This window comes from Cydia pomonella, chromosome 13, assembly GCF_033807575.1.
Source record: "Cydia pomonella isolate Wapato2018A chromosome 13, ilCydPomo1, whole genome shotgun sequence".
NCBI classification, from domain to species: domain Eukaryota; kingdom Metazoa; phylum Arthropoda; class Insecta; order Lepidoptera; family Tortricidae; genus Cydia; species Cydia pomonella.
In genome coordinates this window covers 18,678,526-18,702,164 of record NC_084715.1, presented here as the reverse complement: position 1 = coordinate 18,702,164, position 23,639 = coordinate 18,678,526, and the positions used below count along the sequence as shown (strand labels likewise).

The window sequence follows — 23,639 nt, the reverse complement described above, 5'->3', positions numbered from 1 at the left end:
ATATTACAGTAGGCCCTTATAAAACACGAGTTCTGGGGGACTACCTACTTATGTAAGTACTAGTGTATTATGTACTTCGTCTGTGTGGAATGATTATAGATTAAAAACTACTCGATGTCCATCCTTGGGCCTCAAACTATCCCCATACCAAATTTTATCTAAATCGGATCAACGGTTAAGAGGTAACAGACGGTTACTCGTCGTCGGTGACTATCTCATGACACTGAAGGTGAAAGCATGACTTTCCGTGTGTATTAGGCATCCTTGGTGATCAAAGGGTTAATGTCATTTTGGCTTAGGCGCATGGCACACTGCATCGGAATTGCACGTCGCTCCGAAGTTTAAGCGAGACAACGCTATGCGCGTAGTATTATAGCGACGTGCTAATCGGTTCCAGTGTGGAGTGCGCCTTACCTAACATAGTATTCTAAAATAATGAGGATATGGGAATAATGAGGAGCTAATGAAACAACTGCGCCTATTCAACAATTTCTTTGCTTCCACATAACAAAATAAACTTATCGTATCTCATACAGCTAGCCCAAGTCATACATTACCTGCTGCTTGACACACCAATGAATCTACTAAATTCACCCTTAAACTCACCAAATTAAGGTTTAAAATTGAGGCCAACGTTGAGGGCCTACCGCAAACACCGAAGTTCGTAATTTGCTGAAACCGAAATGCGCGGTAGGCCCAGAGATCTCCACGCTACGATAGATACAGTCACTTTACAAATGAACGTTAAAGCAAACGCTTAAGGTTCGTTTTCGATTGCGTGTGTCAAGCAGCGACATCTTACGTCTACAGTTTACACTACGTTACAACTACGTCACTTTTCCGTTTGTGTGAAGTAATATAATCTCACTTTTTATTTAATATACAGGTTCACGAGATACAGTCATAGATTATAATTCGTTATGTAGCAAACCTCTTAGATGTGCTTTTCTTATAAGTGAATTTGAATACATGCATCACAAATTGGAAGGGCTAAATTGGATTTCTATAACAACTTAAGTGTTATTATATAAAGAAGCACAAGAAAATTGTGAAACAAAAAAAAATTGGACAAAATGCATCGCCATATCCGCGGACCTATTTTTTAAATAAATTGTATGTACATATATAATGGTCTTTTCCAATTATGTTTTGTTACACCATAATAGGCTAAAAGATTTAACCTTTTGAACGCCACGCCTATCGCACGCGGCGCGTAATCGTGAACCTTGTCGGTACGCATGAAGGTTGATATTGGTCTGTAGCCGCGCGCGTCATATGACGTCTTTGGTGATCGAACGATTAAATATTGAAATTATACAGCATATTATAAACAGGAATAAGTCAATTTGCCAGCAATTGTTACAATTTACAATAATAACTTACCACTAATAATGTACATTGTTAATCAGATACCTTTTATTGTGTAAAATAGACAGTCAGTGGGCAAGTGGAACTCGTTAACTAGGCAACAAAGGTTAACATCGAAGGTAGAGGCTACGCACACAGTGACACGTCGTCGTATAAACAAAGCAATTTTATACGTGGCCCGAAAACACATTGTAATTTTTTTGTCAAAAACAAACGATTGTGTTTGTATTAATGCTAAAGAAGAACATTTGTGACGTTCTCAAGCAAAAGGTGCCACATTGCAGCTCACCATAAGGACGAAATTTGCTCGTATCTCTATACGAATAACCTGTTAGAGCGTCCTTATGGCAAGCGAAAATATGGTAACTTTTGGATGAGAATGTCATTTAATTGAATATAATATGTTTTTTTATTGGACTGACAGTAACTGACTAGTTTTAATAACATTTCGTAAAAGACGTTAATCAAGAAGCCATTCGAAAAAAAAATGTATACGTATTTGGGGGGGGGGGGGGGCACAATGTATTTATCATTGCCTGTTCTTAGATTGCGAGACTTATTGTATAAATATTATTTAAATTTCGTCAGATAAATAACACTTTAAATTAAGACAAGGCGTCTTCAAAAAAGTCATATTCTGTGTAGGTAAATAGTACATTACGATACATGTGCGAAAAATAGGAACTCCCTTCGGTCTTTCCTATTTTTCGCACTTGTATCGTAATGTACTCTTAGACCTTTCTGAGAAAAAGCAACAAGTCAATGGTTACAATCAAATTTACTTAGAAACAAAGACATAATTATTTAAACTTAAATTCATAAAATAAAATAGTGAGATTGTCTAAATAACATTTACCACGGAATGTCTAAAACGAACAATGAAAATTAACTACTTACAACGAAAATTAACATAAATAATACAAAATAATTTGAATATATGCTACAATATGTGAAGTAGAACCGTAGAACGTTGAACAAACATATACTTTTATTTATTTAGACACAATGTTGGGTTTTTAATATTAACCTCTTATTTATAAAACTGCAACCTCTTGCAAATCTCTGTTAATTCATTCATTCATACTTTTAATATTAAATGGCTGCAGTTCAGTGGGTCTATTTCGCCAGTATCAAGTTAGCTTTAAATACGACTAAAATTAACGAATAGAATCAGGCGTTACTATGCGGAAATCCATATTAATTAAAACACAAAATGTTACTTTCCTAATCCGCGAAAATATAACATGCTAGTCAATCGGTGCTAACCCGTTATACTTACTTGCGTATTTTTACATGCAATTTTATTAATGTTAATGTGTTAAGGAGGGTTCCCACCGCAAAAATAAATATGCAAATAAATATAACAATCCACCACCGACAGTATAAAACTCGACACGTGTTTCGCGTCTCTACGAGGCATCCTCAGAAGATGTTGACGGTTCGAAGTCCGACGACTGAACAGTAAAATTGCATGTAAAAATACGCAATGATTGACTAACACGTTATATTTTCGCGGATTAGGAAAGTAACATTTTGTGTTTTAATTAATATGGATTAACATATAATTACGTAGGAGGGGTGCTGACCTGCAGCGAGTGTGGCCGCACATTCGCTGCTAAGATTGGCTACGTCAGTCACCTGAGAGCGCACCAGCGACACTCTCAGCGGTAGAAAGCAGTTGCTGTGGCCGAAAACGGCTAGGAGACGATGATGATGATCTTTTCGCGGGTTAGCAAAGTAAAATTTTGTGATTTAATTACGACTAAAATTGTACGGTTAGTACAAGACACTTAACGGTGATTTCATTAGCCCTTCTAAAGCGATAGCTGGACTTTACAAGTAGCACGTGGACTACCGGCCGTTGACTCCAAAATGGTGGTTAATCGCGTTTCAAGATTAATTCTCCAATTACTGCATACTGCCACATTAGTTTACTGTATAATAAGCTAACGATAATACACTTTAAACAATGTTAATGAAATCTCTGTTAATTTAGTATCTTTGGTGTTGATGTTAAGGGTTTTATTCAATTTGCAAACTGTTTCTATAAATTTCAACAACCCATATTGTAGCAAATAATCACTTTGGTGGTTTTACTCTGGGGTACTAAATGCTATCTATGTGAGGTTTAAAACAAAGGTGGTACAGTCAAGGTACTAAATATCGATACGGACAAAGTGTCAAAAATATGTACACACTACCTTAATATATAGGCAACAAGGTCGTGTATACATATTTTTGGCACTTTGTGCGTATCGATATTTAATACCTTGACTGTACAATACTGTTGCGACACTTTTGCTCGGTACTGTACGTTACGAAACTTACAATTAAAAAACAACTTTATGTCAACGCATTGAATATGAATTACGAGTATGAAGTAATTTTTATAATAGGTACAGTAAGAAAAGCTTTCCTTTTATTTGTATGTGAAGTTGCCTACTGTACAGTCGCCATCAGATATATCGGAGCAGCCGAGGTGCTCAAAAACATCTGAACACGCCTCTATTGTCGAGGCGATAGAGTACGTGTTCAGATATATTTGAGCACCTCGGCCGCTCTGATATATCTGATGGCGACTGTACATTATTATAATCAATAACCAAGCAGTATTCAAAATCAATACAGATACGTGTCCATGGCATTGCAACAGTATCTTTTGTACAAAGTACCTACTATACTTATATTATATTTTAACTCACATCTTTGAATATATTGTTTCAAATTATAATATATCGCAATGTTTTCAATTTCACATTTCCTCAAAATCAGAATCTGTGTTAATCAATTTCCAGGTACATCCAGCAGCAGAAGCTAAGCCTGCGATGTTCAATATGATCTGATCACACATTACTTAGAAAAAAAAAAGTAATTTTAAACACGTCACCCATTAACAACAGCTGTATCTATCACACTGGCGAGTTGCGGGCAATTTGAAAGCGAACCGAGCGCGCAGTGAGCAGGGCTGCCAGTACATGAAGCTTGATTATACAGTCGAACGGCAAAAATTATACGAAATTCGATTGCATTATACGAAAACGATTATACCCTTTTTTTTATTACTTACTTCAAAAACCGACTTTTATTTAGTAAGAATAGTAAGTAGTAACTAAAATCCCTTAATAAGTAGCGCTGAAACACAGCACAAAAAAGTAAAACACGTCTCAAACACCCATCATATAGAACACCAAACCGATCAAATGGTGAGTCTAAAGAGAAAAACCACCCATACCGTCATCGTATTGTATTATCAAGTTGGCAATCCGTCTCTGTTAATCCCGTGCTGAAATAGAAATGCGAAATAACCATTCGCGTTTTTTCGTATCCAATTATATGAGTACCTAACGACTACCTATACATAATAGATACGATAATCAGTCCGATTATACGAAATTCGTATCGAATTATACGATCTGGCAGTCCTGGCAGTGAGTTCGCCGCGAGCACGTAACGATTTTGCTGCCAGCGCGCAACGAACTTTTAATGAATTCCAGTATCTTAGTACGAAACGAATCGCTGCGCCTTCGCTTCGCTTTCAACTAGCCCGCAACTCGTCAGTGTGATAACACTCGAAACCCGCGTATTCACTATAAACATTTTGTTTAGAAACACGGTTTCAGAAACATAAATCCACGTGTTTCCGAAACTAGGAAACAGTTGCGGTTAACACTATTGGCGTTATTCATAAACGCGTTACTGGCCTGAATTAGCTATGAATAATATAATATTTACCTGTCATTTTGACGTACGTGTTTGTAAGAAAGGGACAAAACATAATTTAACTAAATCAGGCCCGTAAAGCTTTATGAATAACACCCATCATCGTCATATTGTTAATCGCCACGTTCATTGTACAGTCACGTCTGAAAATATCAATACGAAAAAAGTGCCAAAAATATGCATACACTACCTTAATATATGGGCAATAAAGTCGTGAATACATATCTTTGGCGCTTTTTTCGTATCAAAAATTTCAGACGTGACCGTATCTGAGACCGTCCACACTATGTGAGCAAAAACATTATTTCTGTAAACATCTGTATAGTGTTTCAGAAACAGTGTATCCCAGACATTGTTTATAGTGAATACACTATCATTAATACTGTTAAACTTGGTGGTCTGTTAAGTTTTTATTTCTAGTCAAGCTTTATAAAACGTATGTTGGTCAAAAATTTAGATGCGAATAAAAAAAAAAAACAAAACAAAGTCTACAATACCGGAAACGTACCTTAATTCAATAACATAGAGATAAATTTAAATACAATTTACAATTATTATTCACAATAATCTTCCAATCAAGAACCATTCAAATTCATCAATCATTTATTTTCAAATGCACATACAAAATTGGGTATTTCCCATTTGTTCCATGGGACTGTTCTTAACACCTAAGTAATAGAGTTCATTCATACTCGGGCAATAAGTTCCATGGAACTACTAGAAAGCATTGTACGGATCGGAATTTCTGACAGACTGTATCTTTTTCTAATGCCCATTGTCTAACCACATTTAATTAAAAACACTGGCTAATGAAACTGAAATCTAATTTCAAAGGTAAAATTGTTGCCATATAAATAATAAATCGCTGATGTCAAAACTCGCCGGGCAAGCAAGTGGTTGTAGTTTTTGAAGATAATTCTCAAATTGGTGTCTTAAAAAGTTCCAATCAGCACAACACTTAACTGATCACTCATAGATCTTAACACACAGCATTAAAGTTCAATTATACACAATTAACATGCCCATTATTTAGTAACCTATCAGTGGCGGTGCGTCACAAATATTCGTAGGAAACCCGGAGCTAATTTTGCTTTCCTTTTCTCCATAAACCGATCGTGAAAGTACTCAACGGGCTAAAATTAGACAAGCCGGTGGGAATCGAGTTCTTTGAACGATCCGCCACTGTAACCTATAGTCACTGTGTTGCAGGTAGCACTGGCTCTTGCTCGGCCGAATATCATTTGTTTGATTTGTTACATACAGTTTGTTTAAATCCAGCCAGAAGTTCCGATCGGTACTAACACACATAGCTAACCATTCATAGACCTTAACACACACCAATAAGGTTCACAGTCAGTTATCAACCCATTATTGACTAACCTATACAAAGTCACTGCGTTGCAGGTAGCACTGGCTCTTGCTCGGCTGAATATCATTTGTTCGTGGTGAGGCCGAGCGCGGCGGACAGAAGTCGCACCACGTTCTTTTGTTCTTGAGTATCGTTTTCTGCAACAAAAAAAAACAAGAAATTTATAAATGCATGTATTTGGTTTGGATTATTTTTCGGAAACAAGCATGTCCGCCAAATGTATAGTAGATTCTGTAGATTCTCGAGATACTTTAGCGCTCGAACGCAGTGAGAGCGCCAATAGTCCGAGACTGAAATGGTTTCTTTTACCCGAGTTAAACACTCTACTTTTCATTTCGAATACGAGGAAAATACACGTGCATTAAAAAAACGGCTAAGTTTAAAGTTCAGTAGTATTTCTTGATGGTACTTTTAATTAACAATGTCGGTAAAAATATCGAAATGGGGAGTTAATAATCAGAATGGAGATCGTACAACAAATCCATTTAAAACTAAAATTTTAATTGCTTATCGTAAAAAAAATAAAAAAAAACGTACGTAAAAAGTACAGTGCTCTAGAGCAGAAACTTATCATTTTCTGCACACTTTTCAGAACAACAACGACCCAATTTCAGAGCATGAGAAATGAATAAGTTGTTACCGTAACGTATTGAAATTAATTATTTAATATTTTTTGATTAGTAAATAAAGTACGATCTAGGTGACAATTTTTTTTTTCATTGCATGTTGGATCCTCGCCACGCTCAGCGTCTATGTCTACTTGGCCTGCAACCCCTCCGTTTCCCGGCATCTATGGCAATGCACTTATTTTTTTTTTTTTCAAAATCAAAGTTTCAGCCCGCCTCGTGTCGCCTGTTTGGCCCAGTGGTTGACTGGTAGAGACTGCCTCAAGGCATTAAGTCCGCCTATTGTACGTTATACTTGTATTTGTGCAATAAAGTTTAAAATAAATAAATAAACAAGTGAGTAGGGGCTCTTACCGTCAGCGCCGGTGACCTCCTTCTCTAGATTGAGCTTTTCCTGTGCGACCTGGTAGATGCCCTCCTCGATAGTGCCCGAGCTCAGCAGGCGGTAAATGGTTACTGGTCGCGTTTGGCCCATTCGATGACATCTGAAATATAAAACATGTTGATCATGTAGTTGAAAATAACCTGTTTCTTGAATACGGCGAATTCCCACGATAATACTCTTTAAAAAATAGGGACCGTGCGCGTTGGAGGGTCTGCCGTCTTGTGGCCTGAATCGAAACCATAAACATGCACATGTACACGTCACATGTTTTCTTGTGCATAGTAGGTTCTGCCATCTTGTGGGCTACATCGGAACAAAAAACATCACATTTACGCCTCGCGCCAAAAATCTGACGGCTCCTGTGCTGCCTCCTACAGTTCATGCGCGCTCCCTGTACGGGTTGAAGCCGATATCGTGTATGATAACGGTGTCAGCGCGCGTCAGTAACGCACACGTGTCGTCGGCGCTAGTTACCTGTCCTCGGCCTGCTTGTCGTTGTACGGGTTGAAGTCGATGTCGTGAATGATGACGGTGTCGGCGAGTGTCAGCGACGCATACGTGTCGTTGTCGGCGCTAGTTACCTGTCCTTGGCCTGCTTGTCGTTGTACGGGTTGAAGTCGATGTCGTGAATGATGACGGTGTCGGCGAGTGTCAGCGACGCATACGTGTCGTTGTCAGCGCTAGTTACCTGTCATCGGCCTGCTTGTCGTACGGGTTTAAGTCGATGTCGTGAATGATGACGGTGTCGGCGAGTGTCAGTGACGCATACGTGTCGTTGTCGGCGCTAGTTACCTGTCCTCGGCCTGCTTGTCGTTGTACGGGTTGAAGTCGATGTCGTGAATGATGACGGTGTCGGCGAGTGTCAGTGACGCATACGTGTCGTTGTCGGCGCTAGTTACCTGTCCTCGGCCTGCTTGTCGTTGTACGGGTTGAAGTCGATGTCGTGAATGATGACGGTGTCGGCGGCGGTGAGGTTGATGCCGAGTCCGCCGGCGCGCGTCGACAGTAGGAACACGAATATGTCCTCGGCGTTGTATTGATCTATTAGGTCTTGTCTGTGAAAAAAAAAATACAATATGAGAAAATACAGTCTCTGTAATCTATCAGAGTACCAAGCGACAGTTTTTTATTACCACTATTTTTCTAGTGTTCACTTTAAATTAATTAGGTGAAACAATTAGGACATAAAAAAACCCTTCGGCCGCGTATGCAACCAGAGCTTCGTAACCAGATGCGATCGAAAACTATTTCTGCCTTGTACGAAACCGGTTGCGATCAAAAACTAATTCCGTCTTACTAGTTATCAGTTACGATCTAACACTTTTCTTTGTTGTACGAAACCTTTCGACCGTTGATAAAGTCAGCTGAGATTATATTTATACACCTTGTTATACAGTATAAGTACTGTACACGTTATATATCTAGTCAAAAATCAGAACATAGTAATCAGATTAGAACTCACTTGAAGTAATGTTTAAGTGGCCAGTGATTTGTTATATTACCCACTGTAAAGGTTTCATGTGAGATCTAAATATGTTATATTGAGATTTGTTAAATCAATAGTTTCCAAAAAATGCACTGGATAAGAAATTATGAGTATCATGACAAAATATTTGAAAAAAAAAACCTATAGCTAGATGACCCAGACATTGGTTTCGTATAAGAACGAGAAGTGTTTGATCGTAACTGGTTACGGGTAAGACGAATTTGGTTTTTGATCGCAACCGGTTTCGTACAAGGCAGAAATAGTTTTCGATCGCATCTGGTTACGAAGCTCTGGTTGCGTACGCGGCCGAAGGGTAAAAAAACTCGTATTCAATGAAACCTCGCTTTGCGCGGTCGACAACCTATTACAAAGCCCGTAAAAAGAAAGTGGGCTGCGGGCCTACCGCGAACACTGAAGTTCGCAAATCGCGGGCATTTTCTCCTGTACCCCAATGAAGGCGTAATTAGAGTGACAGAGAAAGATGCCCGCAATTTGCGAACTTCAGTGTTTGCGGTAGGCCCTCTGCTCTGATTGATGAAAAGTTGCAAGTACAGTTTATCTAGATTGTTCAGAGAATACTTTATACATAACTAGGCGGGTCCACATAGAGCGAGCAGCGTCGCGAGGAAATTTCCTCGCGCGGCAAATGGCCAATGTAGACGAGAGGCAACGCGCTCGGCCGAGAGTAACGCGCGCGCTGCCTCGGCCGAGGCACGTCTACATGAGCCGTTTGCCGCGCGAGAGAATTTCCTCGCGGCGCTACTCGCTCTGTGAGGACCCGCCTACTGACGGAAAAGGGTTAGATACTGATATTGATATCAATACATATTGAATCAGTCGGGTTTTTATTGGGAAATAGTTGTTTGATATTTGCGATACAAGTCTGATGAGAAAACAAGCAATCCCGAAACTGACCTGTCCGTGACGGCGGTTTGTCCGTCCAGCCTCAAGTACCGGTACTGGCGGTGAGTGAGGTACGGCTCGATGATGTCCAGCATCATGGTGAACTGGCTGAACACCAGTACTCTGTGACCTTCCTCCTTCAGTTTCGGCAGCATCTCGTCCAGTTTGAGGAACTTGCCGGAATCTAAGATGAGGCTTATTGGGAGAGCGAATTGGCTTATACTCTGAAAAAAAAAAAACAATTGAGATTAGATGGCTAAAGTTTTACCATTACCTGACATCTAAATAATTATTTTATCAATAAAGTATTGAATTGAATTGAATAAGTGTTCATGAATAAATTACACAAAAGTAGTGAAATAAAACGGTATTGGGGCCCAAAAAAATTGTAACATGGAGGAAAAAAAAAACATTCCATTTATCCAATTTCTTGATCCAATGTATATTTGCGTCTCGCTTTTGCTTATTGACAGAGTGAGACGCAATGCAAATTGGACAGGTAGAATACCACCCTTACAGATAACAACAGCATCCATTGGAAAAATGGAGGAAAAAACATTCTTGCACGCACCCGTTAACCCAAAGAAAAACCATACAGATCATGTAGGGTCCCTGGTGAGGCGCTTTGCGATCTTACGAAAGGTGCCATCGTAGAAACAACACAGTTTGTAGGGATATTTGTCTAGCGCTTACATGTAACAATACTCACATTATGGGTTTGAGTGAGCTGGTGTATCTGAAAGTCCGATAGACACATGAGATCTTCGAACGCGTATTGCTCATTTTTCTCCTTGTATGTGGGATCCTTGGCGAGGCGCTTCGCGATAGTCCGGACGGTGTCAGCTTCGTAGAAATAACGGAGTAGGCAGGGATGGTTGGCAAGTTTTCGCATGTCCATCATCATGGAAATGCCGCTTTGTTCCATTGTTGCGTGGATCTGATTTGACAGAAAAAGGATTTTAGTAATTAATTACTAAATCCCACCAAAAGCATTTTCATGTAAAATAGAATAGAATAGTTTATTGCATATCACATTCAAAGCATGGATGGAATGGAACATATAGGTATACATGCCCTGTAAGGGCACAGCAATATAAGAGGGCAATATGAGTGAGGGGAAATGTTGCCAAGACGAAACCATAAGGCTCGCACTGTCAAAAAATTTTATGCACAAAAGGTTTTATGATGCATTTGGCAGCCACCAAATATTTCTAAATGTAATACGTTTGAATTATTAAAATTTCTTACCGTTCCATCTTTAGCCGCGAACCCAGCAATGAGATGCTTATACAGCTTCTCCTGCCGATCTGACATGGCGCACAGCTCCGTATGATTCGTCTTCTTAGGCAGGTCTTGTAGCACATCGCGTTTTAACCGACGCAGCACGAAAGGTTTCATGATGCGTTTGGCTTGCGTGATCTGGCTCTGTTCGAACGGGGGAACGTCGTCTTCCTTGGTGCCGTCGCCTTTCTTTGTGGTTCGGAGGGATTTCTGAATAAAAAAAAGATTTTAATTATACCCTTTTTAGTTTAGTTTTAGATGTATTTATTTAATGAGTATGATTTTCTCTCGCAATTATATTTTTTTTTTATGAAATTGTCTGGTTATGATGTCAGCCTTTCTACACTTGTGGCTAAACCTGTTACCTACCTACTACAGAAAAAGCAGATTTAGAGACAAAATACTATTACTATGTTCAAAGGTCAAAGTGGACAAGGAATTTGATTTCTGTGCTACCTCGTCATAGTGTGAATAATTTGAGACAATATGAGATCCCTAGCGGCTTCCATATTGTTGTCACTGGGACAAGGGAAAAAGTGGTACAGAAATAAAATAACTTAGTAAGTTTAGTATTTAAAAGCCTTTGGAGCGCTGCGAATGTTTTTATATCTCGCTATAATATTAACAGTTTTGTAAGATAATCGCGTAAGATACTGTCATACAATAATTCGCTTCAAATAATATGAAATACTTAAAATAAATAAATAAAATAGCCTTTTATTTCTTGCTAATTTTAACAGTGTTTGTTGTTTAGAATTAGTCTTAAGTTCACTTATAGTTTTTTAATGTTAGTTCTAAAATTATTTTTAATTAATTTTAATATGTAGCAAGAACCCCCCGTCTTCGCAGGTGAAGGCCTCCTCCAGAGTATTCCACTCATCTCCATCTTGAACTATTTGCATCCAATTTTGACCGGCGATATTTTTTATTTCGTCTTCCCATCTAGTAACAGGTTTTCCTATACCCCGTTTTCTTAGTGGCCCTTTCCATGACGTAACATAAAACTGCGTCCTTCAGGGGGAGTTTCAAATTTGCCGCTAGTAAAGTCTGGAATGACCTACCTCCCCCCTTGCGAGAACCTTTAACGTTCTTAAAATATAAGCGTTTAGTCCGTACACATCTATTAAATATACAAAATAAGTTGTAGCTCCAAATATTATATTTATATATATATTTATTATTTTTTTGGTTTTGATAAATTATTTTCATTTTATTATTTTTATATTTATTGAATGTAATCTCCTTTTTTTCTTTTATCTGTATGTAAAGACAAAACATAATACACACATTACAAAGTACATTCTTACCTACACTATTTCTACATACCAGCCCCACATACTCATACACGTACATTAATAAACCATAGTACAGGAACACACAAATACACAAAGATGTCAATATAGAGCTGTACCTAAGAAAGGTACATTATGCTAGTAGTGACCGACCCCAATCTCTCCCGGGACCAGTCTGAAAATCAGCGCAGAGCCCTCTGGCACTGCACATGCTGAGATTGGCACCCTTTGCCACATTATAGATTTAAGTTGTAATTATTATGTTAATTTAAGTTAATTAGTTTAAGTTATTTTGTATTTTTTAGCTATTTTCACAGAAATTGTAAATTTTGTTGTGTGGCAATAAAGATTTTTCTATTTTATTATTTATTAACATTTTTGGTCCAAAACTGGTCCGGTATTCGTGATACATGTCCCGCCCACTTCCATTTGAGTTGATTGGCGTGTCTATCAGGGGCGGCGCCTCCATACAACTCGATTCCCACCGGCTTGCCTAAAATTTATTGCTACATATACCAAACTTATAAATCATCATTAAAATTAAAAATATATCCACATTGAAAACACTACGTATTTACATTACCTTGGAATTGATAACACGATTTACTAAAGCTTCACGAGCGGGCGCGCAAAGTCAAGCTAGTTAAGCCTAAACTTGACTATTCATTCATAAGACACTACACGGATACGAAAACTCACACACACACTCATAAAGTTTGCTATAGAGAGTCCGCGCGAATGAGCTTCAAAGCAACTCGGTCTTGTATCGAGTTATTCATTTGAATAAAAACCTTAAACGTAATAATTAAGGTTTATATTGGAAAAATGCACACACACATTCATAAAGTCCACGCGAGTACTGAGGGGCCTACCGCGAACCCCGAAGTACGCAAATTGCGGGCAACTTTCTCTTTTACTCCAATCATGGTGTAACTAGAGTGACATAGAAAGGTGCTCGCAATATTTGCAAACCAAGGCGTTCGCGGTAGGCCCCGTAGTACACGGCCGCAACAACGTCCGTTATATTAACATGCTGCTTTATTTGAATTTAAACTTTAAATACAAACAGGTAAGATTTATATTAGAGTGTAATGTTTCACAATTTTGAATCGAGTGGCGTTTGCCGCGCGTATGCTTAATATTGCCATACAAAAACATTGAATTGAATAAACGGGTAAAATTTTATTGTATTTTGCTATAATTAATACCAAGGTTTGTAAAAACCTTTAAAAAAAGATACATTTTATTACATAATCCAAGAAACTTATGTAGTTTCAATTTTTGTAATTTGATAACGTTTCTTCAAAGAAAGTTCTGTTTGAAGGTTTGTAGTAATAGGTTTTAGAATTCGTGGGTGAAAATGGAATAATGTTATGACAACACTCCCGTCTCGGTTATTCCCAAGGCTTGTGTTTTTATGTGATTTTAGTTAGTTTTGTGCATTTTATATATTATTATGTTACTAAACCAAAACCAGTGAAATTTTGTGCGTGTAAGTGTTGGATATTGTTCGTAGCGCAGGTGTTTTCAAGGGACTGACCTTGTTTTTAGGAAAAGGTACTTTCTTTTATTTTACTTATGGCCGCGTTAGTCCACTTCGATTGTTGTGTAGTAGATTATTTATTAAATGACTCATTTCGCTCTTGGCTAACAGAGGAGTTTATGAATATTTGATTCCATATTCGAAGGAATTCAAGGCTATAGTGAGCCCCCGCGACGTCGTCGCCGATTAAACACAGAAATGGACTTAAAAACTCAGTATAAACTACTATATCAAAAAATTATTCATAACGTTTTAATTCAAATAGATTCCCGATATCGATCATTGAATAAACTCACTTTCTTGGATTTATTAAACAAACACAAATACACCCAATATTGCAGATTATTCCCCGATGAAAAAATATCCGATTTAATGAACGAGTTTCCAAATGTTTTCAATTTCACGGCCTTAAAAATGAATTAAATGTTATGTACACCTCGCCAAGTCTAAATACATTAGACACGTACGTATTAGACGCGTACGAACTTTATTTGTACCTCCACAATTCATCCTTGAGGGACATATTCTCGCAACTTTTAACTTTGTGTCACATTTTTTTGACTCTTCCCGTATCGGTTGTATCCGCGGAAAGATCGTTTTCGGCCTTGAAGCGCATTCATACCTACACGCGAAATTGTCAAAAAGAAGAAAGATTGTCAAATTTGGCCATAATTTCAATAGAAAAACATTTACTGCTAAAAATTCAAAAACGTCACGAATTTTACGATAGTGTTTTGGCTCATTTTGTTAAAAAAGCCCGCAGAATTATGTTACAATACAAATAGACTGTTATTTAAAGCCTAAATCAGAAATTATCATTTAAAAAAATCAATCAGCTTTCAACCTATTTTCAGTTTAGGTAAATGCATGTTTTTTTTAATAAATATTTAGCGTTAGCAAGAGGTGTTGAGACTGTTAAGTCTATTACGGCTCGACCACACGGACGCGGAGCCGCGCGCCGTGGCGTGGCGTTGTGCAAACGAGACATCGCTATGTAATGACCATAGCGCTGTCTCGCTCGCAAAGCTTTACGGCAGGTTGCTGGTTTCGGTTTAATAATGTGCAAGATAGTTTTTAATTGGTGTTTTTTAGCTGGTGATTTAAGCTTTGCTTTACTGATTTGGTCATTTCTTATTTCATTAAAACGTGTAATCCTTGTGTTTTTTAAATAACGCGTGGAACGTGCAGGGATTAACAAAACCTAAAAGTAATTTTGATGATATTTGCAGGTTTAGTAAACGCACGTTTTTCTAAATAGGTGTTTAGGGTTTGAAAGACGTGTTGAGTCTATTAGGGCAGGTTTCGGTTTAATAATTCAATAATAGGTTTTAATTGACGTGTTTTAACTTGGTGATTTTGTTTCACTAATATGGTCATATTTTAATTAATTTACATGTGTAATGTTTGTATTTTTTAACCAACGTGTGTGCTGCTTAATTCACCGTTTTTTTTTGTAAATAAGCAAGTTGCGTTTGCAAGAGGTGTTGTCTATTAGAGCAGGTCGTTGGTTTCGGTTTAATGATGTGCATGATAGCTTTTTACGTAATGATTTTTACTCGGTATTTTAAGTTTCACTGGTTTGGTGTTTTTTTTAAACTAACGTGTGTTACGTGCTGGGATGTGAATGCTGTTCAAAAGGCTTTTTTCAAAGCCGCTTTTGTCATACTCGATATACACTGTTTACGTGAAGTCAGTGATGACTAGTATGGCAAAGGTGGTTTATGCACTAACTGCAAAAGGTCGCGCCCAAGGACACACATAGCGCACGCTTCACTTTTATCACGGAAAAATAAACTAAGTACATAATGTCAAGGTAAGTGTTTTTTTTTTGGTCCGAGTTGCCTAGCCAAAATTTCCACGCGCCGCTACTGGTGTCTATGAAATACTTATATGTAAATGCAGCAATAGCATGAATTTTCTCCGTTCCCGGAACACATTTGCGGCATCTCGAACTACGAAGCAGAGCAGCAACATCAGTTAGAGTAGGTTGTTCTAGAGCGGAGTACCAGTTAGCAGGAGACGATGGTTCGACTGTTCATATAATTATGAGTATATCTTACTTCATTCTTCTGGAACAAGCTCTTAAGGTCGTCCGTTTTCCCGGAGAACATATGCGGCATCACGAAGCAGAGCAGCGACATCAGTTCGAGAAGGTTGTTCTGGAGCAGAGTACGCGTTAGCAGGAGATGGTGGTTCGACTGTTCATATAATGAAATTACGAGTATAGCTTACTGCATTCTTCTGGAACAAGGTTTTAAGGACGTCCGTTTTCCCATATGCGACATCACGAAGCAGAGTGGAGACATCAGTTCGAGTAGGTTGTTCTAGAGCAGAGTACCCGTTAGCAGGAGACGAGTTCGACTGTTCATATAATTATGAGTATAGCTTACTGCATTCTTCTGGAACAAGCTCTTAAGGTCGTCCGTTTTCCCAGAGAACATATGCGGCATCACGAAGCAGAGCAGCGACATCAGTTCGAGTAGGTTGTTCTGGAGCGGAGTACCCGTTAGGAGGAGACGGTGTTTCGACTGTTAAGGAAAATCAACTTTAGATCGTGTATCTTTAGGATTTCTTTAGACAAAAGATATACTAGCTCTAGAAAATAGTAATAGCAAAGATATATAAATAGTAATAGCAATGGTTGACTGGTAGAGAATGCCTTTTGGCATTAAGTTCGCCATATGTACATTTTTCTTTATGTGTGCAATAAAGTTTAAATAAATAAATAAAATATATATATTGATACGTAAAATCTAAGAAAATTTCGTGCTTCGAATTTGACAGGACGAGAAGACGCTATACAGCTCCATTAATTTTGCGGTAAGTCTGACTGTCAAAAGTTGACGTTTGACAATTCAGAGACCGCAAGTACGCGCAGTGCAGCACCATCTGTTTTGGATGTCAAACTATGGGGCACGTTTTTTTTCTTAGACTTTACCTCTCTATTACAATCAATTCCCTTTGGTAATAGACCCGGATTAGCAGATTCAGTTAACTTTACGTCGTGGGACTTTAAACTTTCATATTTTAGAATCCGATTATTTTGAACGGCAAACACACACAGTAAAAAGCCGTAAGACGAGGAGGGATATGCGAAACATCTTGCTCTACTCCAAACCACACTCATCATTGTTTATCATGGTCGTCTCTGCACTGATCATTCCTGGACCTTATTGCAACGAGATTAAGACTACTTATCGTCAGTAAAATGTTGTTTATCTTCAATTGTAGCAAATTTGGAACAAAGACCTGGGTTGTTAGTGAGCAATGTAAGGTTAACCTTAATTTTAAGCAAATTGTCGTATCTCTGGGTAGACATGTTCTTGAGCATGTGAGCTTCGTCGTAGATGACGTAGTGTAGCGGCGTTATGCGGAACATCTTGCGTTCTTCTGGGCAACTGCTCACCATCGTGTACCTGAACAAAGAATAATACATGGGTGTTTTCTACTTTTTTGTTAAAAGTAATGTATACAATGGTGATATAATAAAGCTTTGCAATCTCGTACCTTACTTAGGCACCTCAGCAAGCTTCGTTGCCTAAACACGGTACTTGACTGAAAAGCTTTCTATTATATCACGATTGTATAAAATACTATTACGCAAGCTTTTAAGGTATTTATAAAATAACAGTGTGAGCTTAACCCCAAATGCACGAACAATGCAGAACGATGCAGTTGACGTCATTGGCGGTCAAAGGGTGAAAGATTACTGTCAGATGGTCCAGCAGTTCCTTGTTACGTCAGAATGATACCTGTACCATCGACCACACTGTTACGGGGCTCCCCGCGGGTTTCATCAATTTTTGACGAGTTTTGAGTCGTTATTCCTTTTATTTGCACTACTGATAGAATTATAAGACAAACGGCTATGGGTTCTTCAATATTTTATTTCCATTCTGGACTGCTGGATTTTGAAAGAAATGGACACTTATTTTTTGAAACGTACAAAAAAATATTTTTTTCCCTACTCGATTGCTGTGAAGGATCTTACATATACGAAATCTACATATTTGGGTTCATCTTTGACGTGTTTAAAAACTAATTAACATAACAGTTATGGCCAGAAAACCAGGTTTTTGGCCTAAAAAAGTTCAATTTGATGCCAAATATCTCAAACACAATGAACTTTGAAGTAAATATGGGATAGTAAATCGCTTAAAACAGTGACATTATAAAACTTAAGGGATTCTTATCGGAGGTCATGGGAGCCCCTTAACTTAAATTTTTAAAGTTAAGTAGACTCACGTGGTAAGTATGACATCTATATCGTCCATGCCTCGCGCGTACTGTATCCGCAGCTGGCGGCGCTCCTCGGGATGGCCGTAGTACTTGCTCACGCGTATGGCGGGGCACCAGCGGGACAGTTCGCCGCTCCAGTTGTCTGTTACAAGTATTCATTCATTATTTGGGGACAATATTACACAGATAAACCTAAAACCAAACTAAGTGAAGTTTGTACTATACACAAGTAGCTGTGCTGCCACGATAACGTAGACAAATAAATACCTTTACCGGGATTTGAACCAGAACTTCCAGCTTCGTTAGTAGTAAGTTAACATCTGGTACCTATCTAAATAGGTGGGTCCACAAAAAACTATCCATAGTTAAAGCTAAACTACAACGACTCCATAGGTTGGCCTGTATGGCGACCACGGGCTGCATGAGGACAACACCAACCGCGGCCCTGGAAGCCTTACTGGGCCTGCCGCCGCTGCACCTCTTTATCCAACTGGAAGCTACGGCGGTACGTCTCAAAAAATCTAATCTCTGGAGACCTAGGGTACCACACACCAAAATCCTCTACGAGGCGATAGGTAAGGAACCGCTAATAGAAGCGGTGACTGACAGGATACCCAGGCAATTCGTTTTTGACAAGAAATACAAGATACAGTTACACGAAGAACCTCGTGAAGGACTCAACCCAAGAGAGCTGAGAATCTTCACGGATGGATCAAAGACAAGGTCAGGCACTGGCGCTGGAGTATTCTCCGAAAGATACAGATAGCCCTCTCTGCAGGGCGTACATGGAGGCAGAGGAGACTGCCGCTCACGTCATTCTTGAATGCCCAGAGGTGACAGAATACCGGGCACGATACCTCGGTTCGCCGGGGCCTCTTCCAGAAGTCATCGGCAACATCAAGGGTCTGTTAGGCTTCTTGGTAGAGTTGGGTTTGCAAGAGTAGTGCCGACAACCAACCACGCAAAATAGGCGCGATAATATGACGTCCAGTTGCGGAAACCAAGCCCGCGAATACGCCCGAGGCAATTTCCTCGCGCACAAAACTGCCAGGAGAAAACGCGCGCGCCGTGCTCGCTCTGTGTGGACCCGCCTAATTTGCAAATCAAAAAACGACTTACAGTTTTAAATTTAGATTCTGATTGTCATGTCAGCCAATCTATCCTGCAAAATACAGCGACCTACGGGCGATATGAGATCGCGGGCGGCAAAATAAGGTCCGACCGAGAACGCTTTTTTTGTCTCGGCCGAGACCGAGACCGAGATTCAATGGGATTCTCGGCCGAGACCGAGACCGAGAATTTATAATATAGATAAAAAAATACGAATTTTGCACTAAAAATGTTTTTAAAGTCAAAATTCGAAGATTTATCAGAAAAAAGTTATCATAATCAATTCGTAGCGCTATTAAATAGTATTTTTAGTGTTCCATAACCATAATGGCAAAAATGGAACCCTTGTAGTTACGTCATGTCCTTATGTCTGTTGGTCTGTGCGTGTGTCACAGCCATTTTACTCAAAAACTATACGGTATATTTTATAACCAATGTTGGAACGTAGGTGTAGATGTATTATGTAAGTCGCTTGTTAGTTTTGAAAACAAAAATTGTAAAATATATTTTCAAATATACACATTCAGGCCTTGTACATCTTTACAGATGATTTAAGCAGCATCTATGATCTAGCGACAGTATATACTCCGTATAAATGTAACAAAAAGTTTTAAAAAAATCATGTGGCTCATCATTAGATAGGTCTTTAAAAATACAGAAAGGTTGCTAAAAACTTTTTTTTGATTAAGTAAATACTTTTGACAATAATCGCTTCAAAAAAAAAATTGTGTGATCCCCTCTAACTTTCGAACCTGGAGAGCAAAACCATTAAAAAAAATCTAAATAATAAAGCTTAATAAGCAAATAATTTTTCAGGAAAATTATTTTGAATATGGTCGGTTAAGCCATTTAAGAGTTATAAAAAAACTGATCTCTTATTAAAACAACGAAAGTGCCACTAACATACGCTCTTTTGCTTGTACAGCTTTTTTGTATTGTATGAAGGTACGGAACCTTCCATTATGCGTGGTCCGACACGCACTTGGTCGGTTTTTTCAGTACGGATGTGCACAAAAAGAGGTAAAATAACAATAATCAAAATAAAGAGTTCTATATTGTAACCCAAAATATCCGCCACACGTGTCGTTTTGTACTTATCTACTGCTTTGCTTTTTTCCATTGACACAAATATATTTAGTATTAAAAAAATCCAGTGTCATCTTCCACTCACAACAAGTTAATCTAAGTTACATCCCGATAACAATATACACTCATTTATTCATCAATAAGAACAACCACAAAACGAAAAACACCAAATGAACAAGTGATTACTTGCAACCGCGCCTATCGATCCCAACACTTAGTATTTGATAAGTAATTGCCTTAAAATGTGGCTACGAAAAACGTCACACCAACCGGGCGATGCAACCAACGAGTGGCTTAGACCCCGGCTCTCGTGCGCTGAAAATTCAAATTCACCAATGATAACTCATTGCCTATTCTCGGTCTCGGCAAGAATCTCGGCCCATTTTGGCCGAGAGCCGAGACCGAGATCTCGGCTCGATTTTTGGCCGAGAATGCCGAGACCGAGACCGAGATCTCGGTCGGACCTTAGCAAAATGTCTCACTTTGACGCTTGCCATAAGGACGCCTTGTCAGGTTATTCGTATAAAGAGCAAGCAAATGTCGTCATTATGGCCGCGGTCACATATTGAGTAGAATAAAACTGAGGGTCTGAAACGAATTTTTGAAATAGTTTGCCTCTATTTTACTAGTATGGGTATCTGATGGTACTTGGCGTATTGGCGTAATTAAGGACTAGACAGTGGGTTTCTATACTTATGAACATAAACTGCAAATTTTTTAACAAATAGGTACGTATGGCTTAGTTAAATAAAATAATTATGAATTTACCAAGTGTAGAAGCCGGAACGACAATCAGATGAGTGCCCTTGGCTTGTCCGGTCTCTTTCAAATGTGCCAGGAACGCTATGACTTGCACAGTTTTTCCAAGTCCCATTTCATCGGCTAGGATTCCGGAGACACCTTGCTTATGTAGCACTGCAAGCCAGTTGAGACCAACTAGCTGGTATGGGGCTAAAGTTAAACTGGAAAGAAAATAAACAGCATGGTATATCTACCAAAACAGAATATGGGTCATTTTTAAATTATATGACTGTGGGTGTGGTCAGACTCAACTCATATACTTACTTTACTCTTTGCTCAACTCCGTCAAACTTGAAATGTGAACTTGAACTTTACATAATTGGTTAACCAATAATAAGGCGATCACAATAGATCAGGAATTGTCGCAGTGATAGGGTGTAGAGCCTTACATAGCCCCTAACAAAGAAGAAGAACCAATAAGTTTTCTGTATGTACAAGTTAATATTTTTCAAGTTATATCAAGAGGAAACAGAAATGCACAAATTTCAAGCCTAAATCTGGCCATGAAATGCCCGATGTTCTCATTAGTCCTACGTTCATCACCTTTGTCTCCAGCTTATCCAGATGATTAATATAATAGTGTCAAACCAAATTAAATAAGTAACTAGTTCATCTTCATAATAAGTAGGCTAAAAAGGACAGCACCTATAGAATCATGTCATAAAGAAATTCTAGAGATTTGGGGACTTGGTGTTTTTAATTTCCTTTTATAACCTCTTTCTAGAAAGGAACTTTGGCGACCAAATATATGAAAGGCCTTGATTTGCCGCTCGCCGCTCCGCCGGCCGCATGCGTTCAGGCCGAGGCCTTAGGCTTGTATACAAGTCAAACGTTTCGTTAAATGGGCCTGTCTGATCTATCTAATCTAAGGCTTCTGACCTTTTCACTTAAGTAAAATAAAAAAATACCTAGAGTCCAATATGGCGGGTTGATTGAGCCGGCCCGCTCCCGCCGCCACGGCCGATTCTAGCTGCTGAGCCAGCCCCACACATTTCTTCATCAGCCTTTGAATGTTGTTTCTGGTGGTCAGCAGCTCTTGGGTTGAGTTGAGGAGGTCTGTACTTAGCATTTTGATGCTGTTGAATTTTTCTACCTGAAAGTCGAAATATGTTTAAAGCTATAAGCGTGAACTTACTAGAATTTATACTTTGCGGACAATTTTAGAATGGAACCTTCTGTAAATAGGGCAGTAGTGGGGTATTTGAATTAGTTTGTGGCCATTCACTGTGTTTGTTCTGTAGATTAATCTTCCCTTTTCACTAACCCGATCGTACAGTGACGCGATAAAAAAAATATTATGGGGCAGGTCGCCCAAGTCTGCCCACCCTCATACAAAGGCCAAAAATTTTTGACGTAAAAAAATTTTTCTTTAGCTTTTTCGTAATTAGAACACGATACCGCATATCTCCAGTATTTTTGTTACACTTTTTCTTTTCACTCCATTATAATGTCCACTATAACAAAGTTCACTTACCATATCTAGCCAGCCTTTGAACGGTCTCTGCGCGATAATCGCCTCAGCCTTCTTTTGAGAGCAACCGCTGAGCAGCGACAACTCGTTGAGACTGCTTTTGTTGAGGAACTCGAACACTTTCCGTTTGTCACCGATCAGGTCGTCCGTCACTTCGTTGTCTGAATCGTCACTGTAACAAATTACATGCCATCAGTTAAGTAAATGATGCACAGGGTAAGGACGGCATAATTCTGGGAAAATACAAAGCAAGAGAGGTTCCTAGACTATCATGGCTTAAAAATCTGCGCCAATTATTCCGAAAAAGCACTGGTTCGCTTGTAATCTGCAAACTACCAAACTCCAGTAGTAGTCGGCACCCAACCCAATGAAGTAAACAAAGTCAGTAAGAAATGAAAACCAAAACTATTTAGTTATTTGTGATTCCTTGAAAACCACAGTTGGGCATTGCCTTCAGGAAAATTATGGGTTGTATGATATTTTTCTGTTAGTGAACAGGGAATTTAAGATTTATTTTATATAAGTGCAAGGTTGTAACATTGTTTTTATCTTACCTATCATACACCCGATCATCCTTCCCCTTCCTGACCCCATAATCATCATCCTCACTCCCACTGCTGCCTCTCCTGGCCCTCCCACCCTGCGCCGCTAGCGGTTTCCTAACCACCACCGTAGTAGCCCCAGTACCGGCCGGTTTACTGGTTACGCGGACAACACCCATGTTGGATCCGTTGGACCGCTGTCCGGAGAATCCCGGACGGGATCCCTGGTAGGAGGAGGATGTTGGCGCGCGGTCGTTGCTTTCAGGGTCGTGTTTGAGGAGCTCGTCTCTTGACCGTTCTTCGTTCCAGCCGTGTTTTACCAGGGTGTTTTTTATGAACTGAAACAAAAAATTGGTAAAATTCAAATTTGACTGACCGTATCCGCGCCACTTAGAATCGGAACAGATGGCGAAACAT

General features: G+C 39.0%; 1 protein-coding gene across 2 annotated transcripts in view; it reads right to left on the bottom strand.

Moving 5' to 3' along the window:
• Window positions 1-477: 477 nt before the first annotated feature.
• Window positions 478-23,639, bottom strand: part of LOC133524483 (SWI/SNF-related matrix-associated actin-dependent regulator of chromatin subfamily A containing DEAD/H box 1 homolog) — a 28,912-nt gene continuing 5,750 nt past the window's right edge. Inside the window, exons 3-15 of one of the 2 annotated variants that reach the window (XM_061860532.1) lie at window positions 23,235-23,560; window positions 22,684-22,852; window positions 22,118-22,302; window positions 21,177-21,370; window positions 18,219-18,354; window positions 17,254-17,389; window positions 16,364-16,501; window positions 11,106-11,348; window positions 10,567-10,794; window positions 9,870-10,081; window positions 8,368-8,523; window positions 7,438-7,568; window positions 478-6,594 (exon numbers count right to left, since the gene is read on the bottom strand). In XM_061860532.1, the coding sequence (XP_061716516.1) occupies window positions 6,521-6,594; window positions 7,438-7,568; window positions 8,368-8,523; window positions 9,870-10,081; window positions 10,567-10,794; window positions 11,106-11,348; window positions 16,364-16,501; window positions 17,254-17,389; window positions 18,219-18,354; window positions 21,177-21,370; window positions 22,118-22,302; window positions 22,684-22,852; window positions 23,235-23,560 (2,328 nt within the window). In that variant the 3' untranslated portion in view covers window positions 478-6,520. Of the gene's footprint in view, window positions 6,595-7,437; window positions 7,569-7,942; window positions 8,524-9,869; window positions 10,082-10,566; window positions 10,795-11,105; window positions 11,349-16,363; window positions 16,502-17,253; window positions 17,390-18,218; window positions 18,355-21,176; window positions 21,371-22,117; window positions 22,303-22,683; window positions 22,853-23,234; window positions 23,561-23,639 lie in introns of those variants that run through there. The other variant, XR_009800385.1, reaches the window with a different exon arrangement.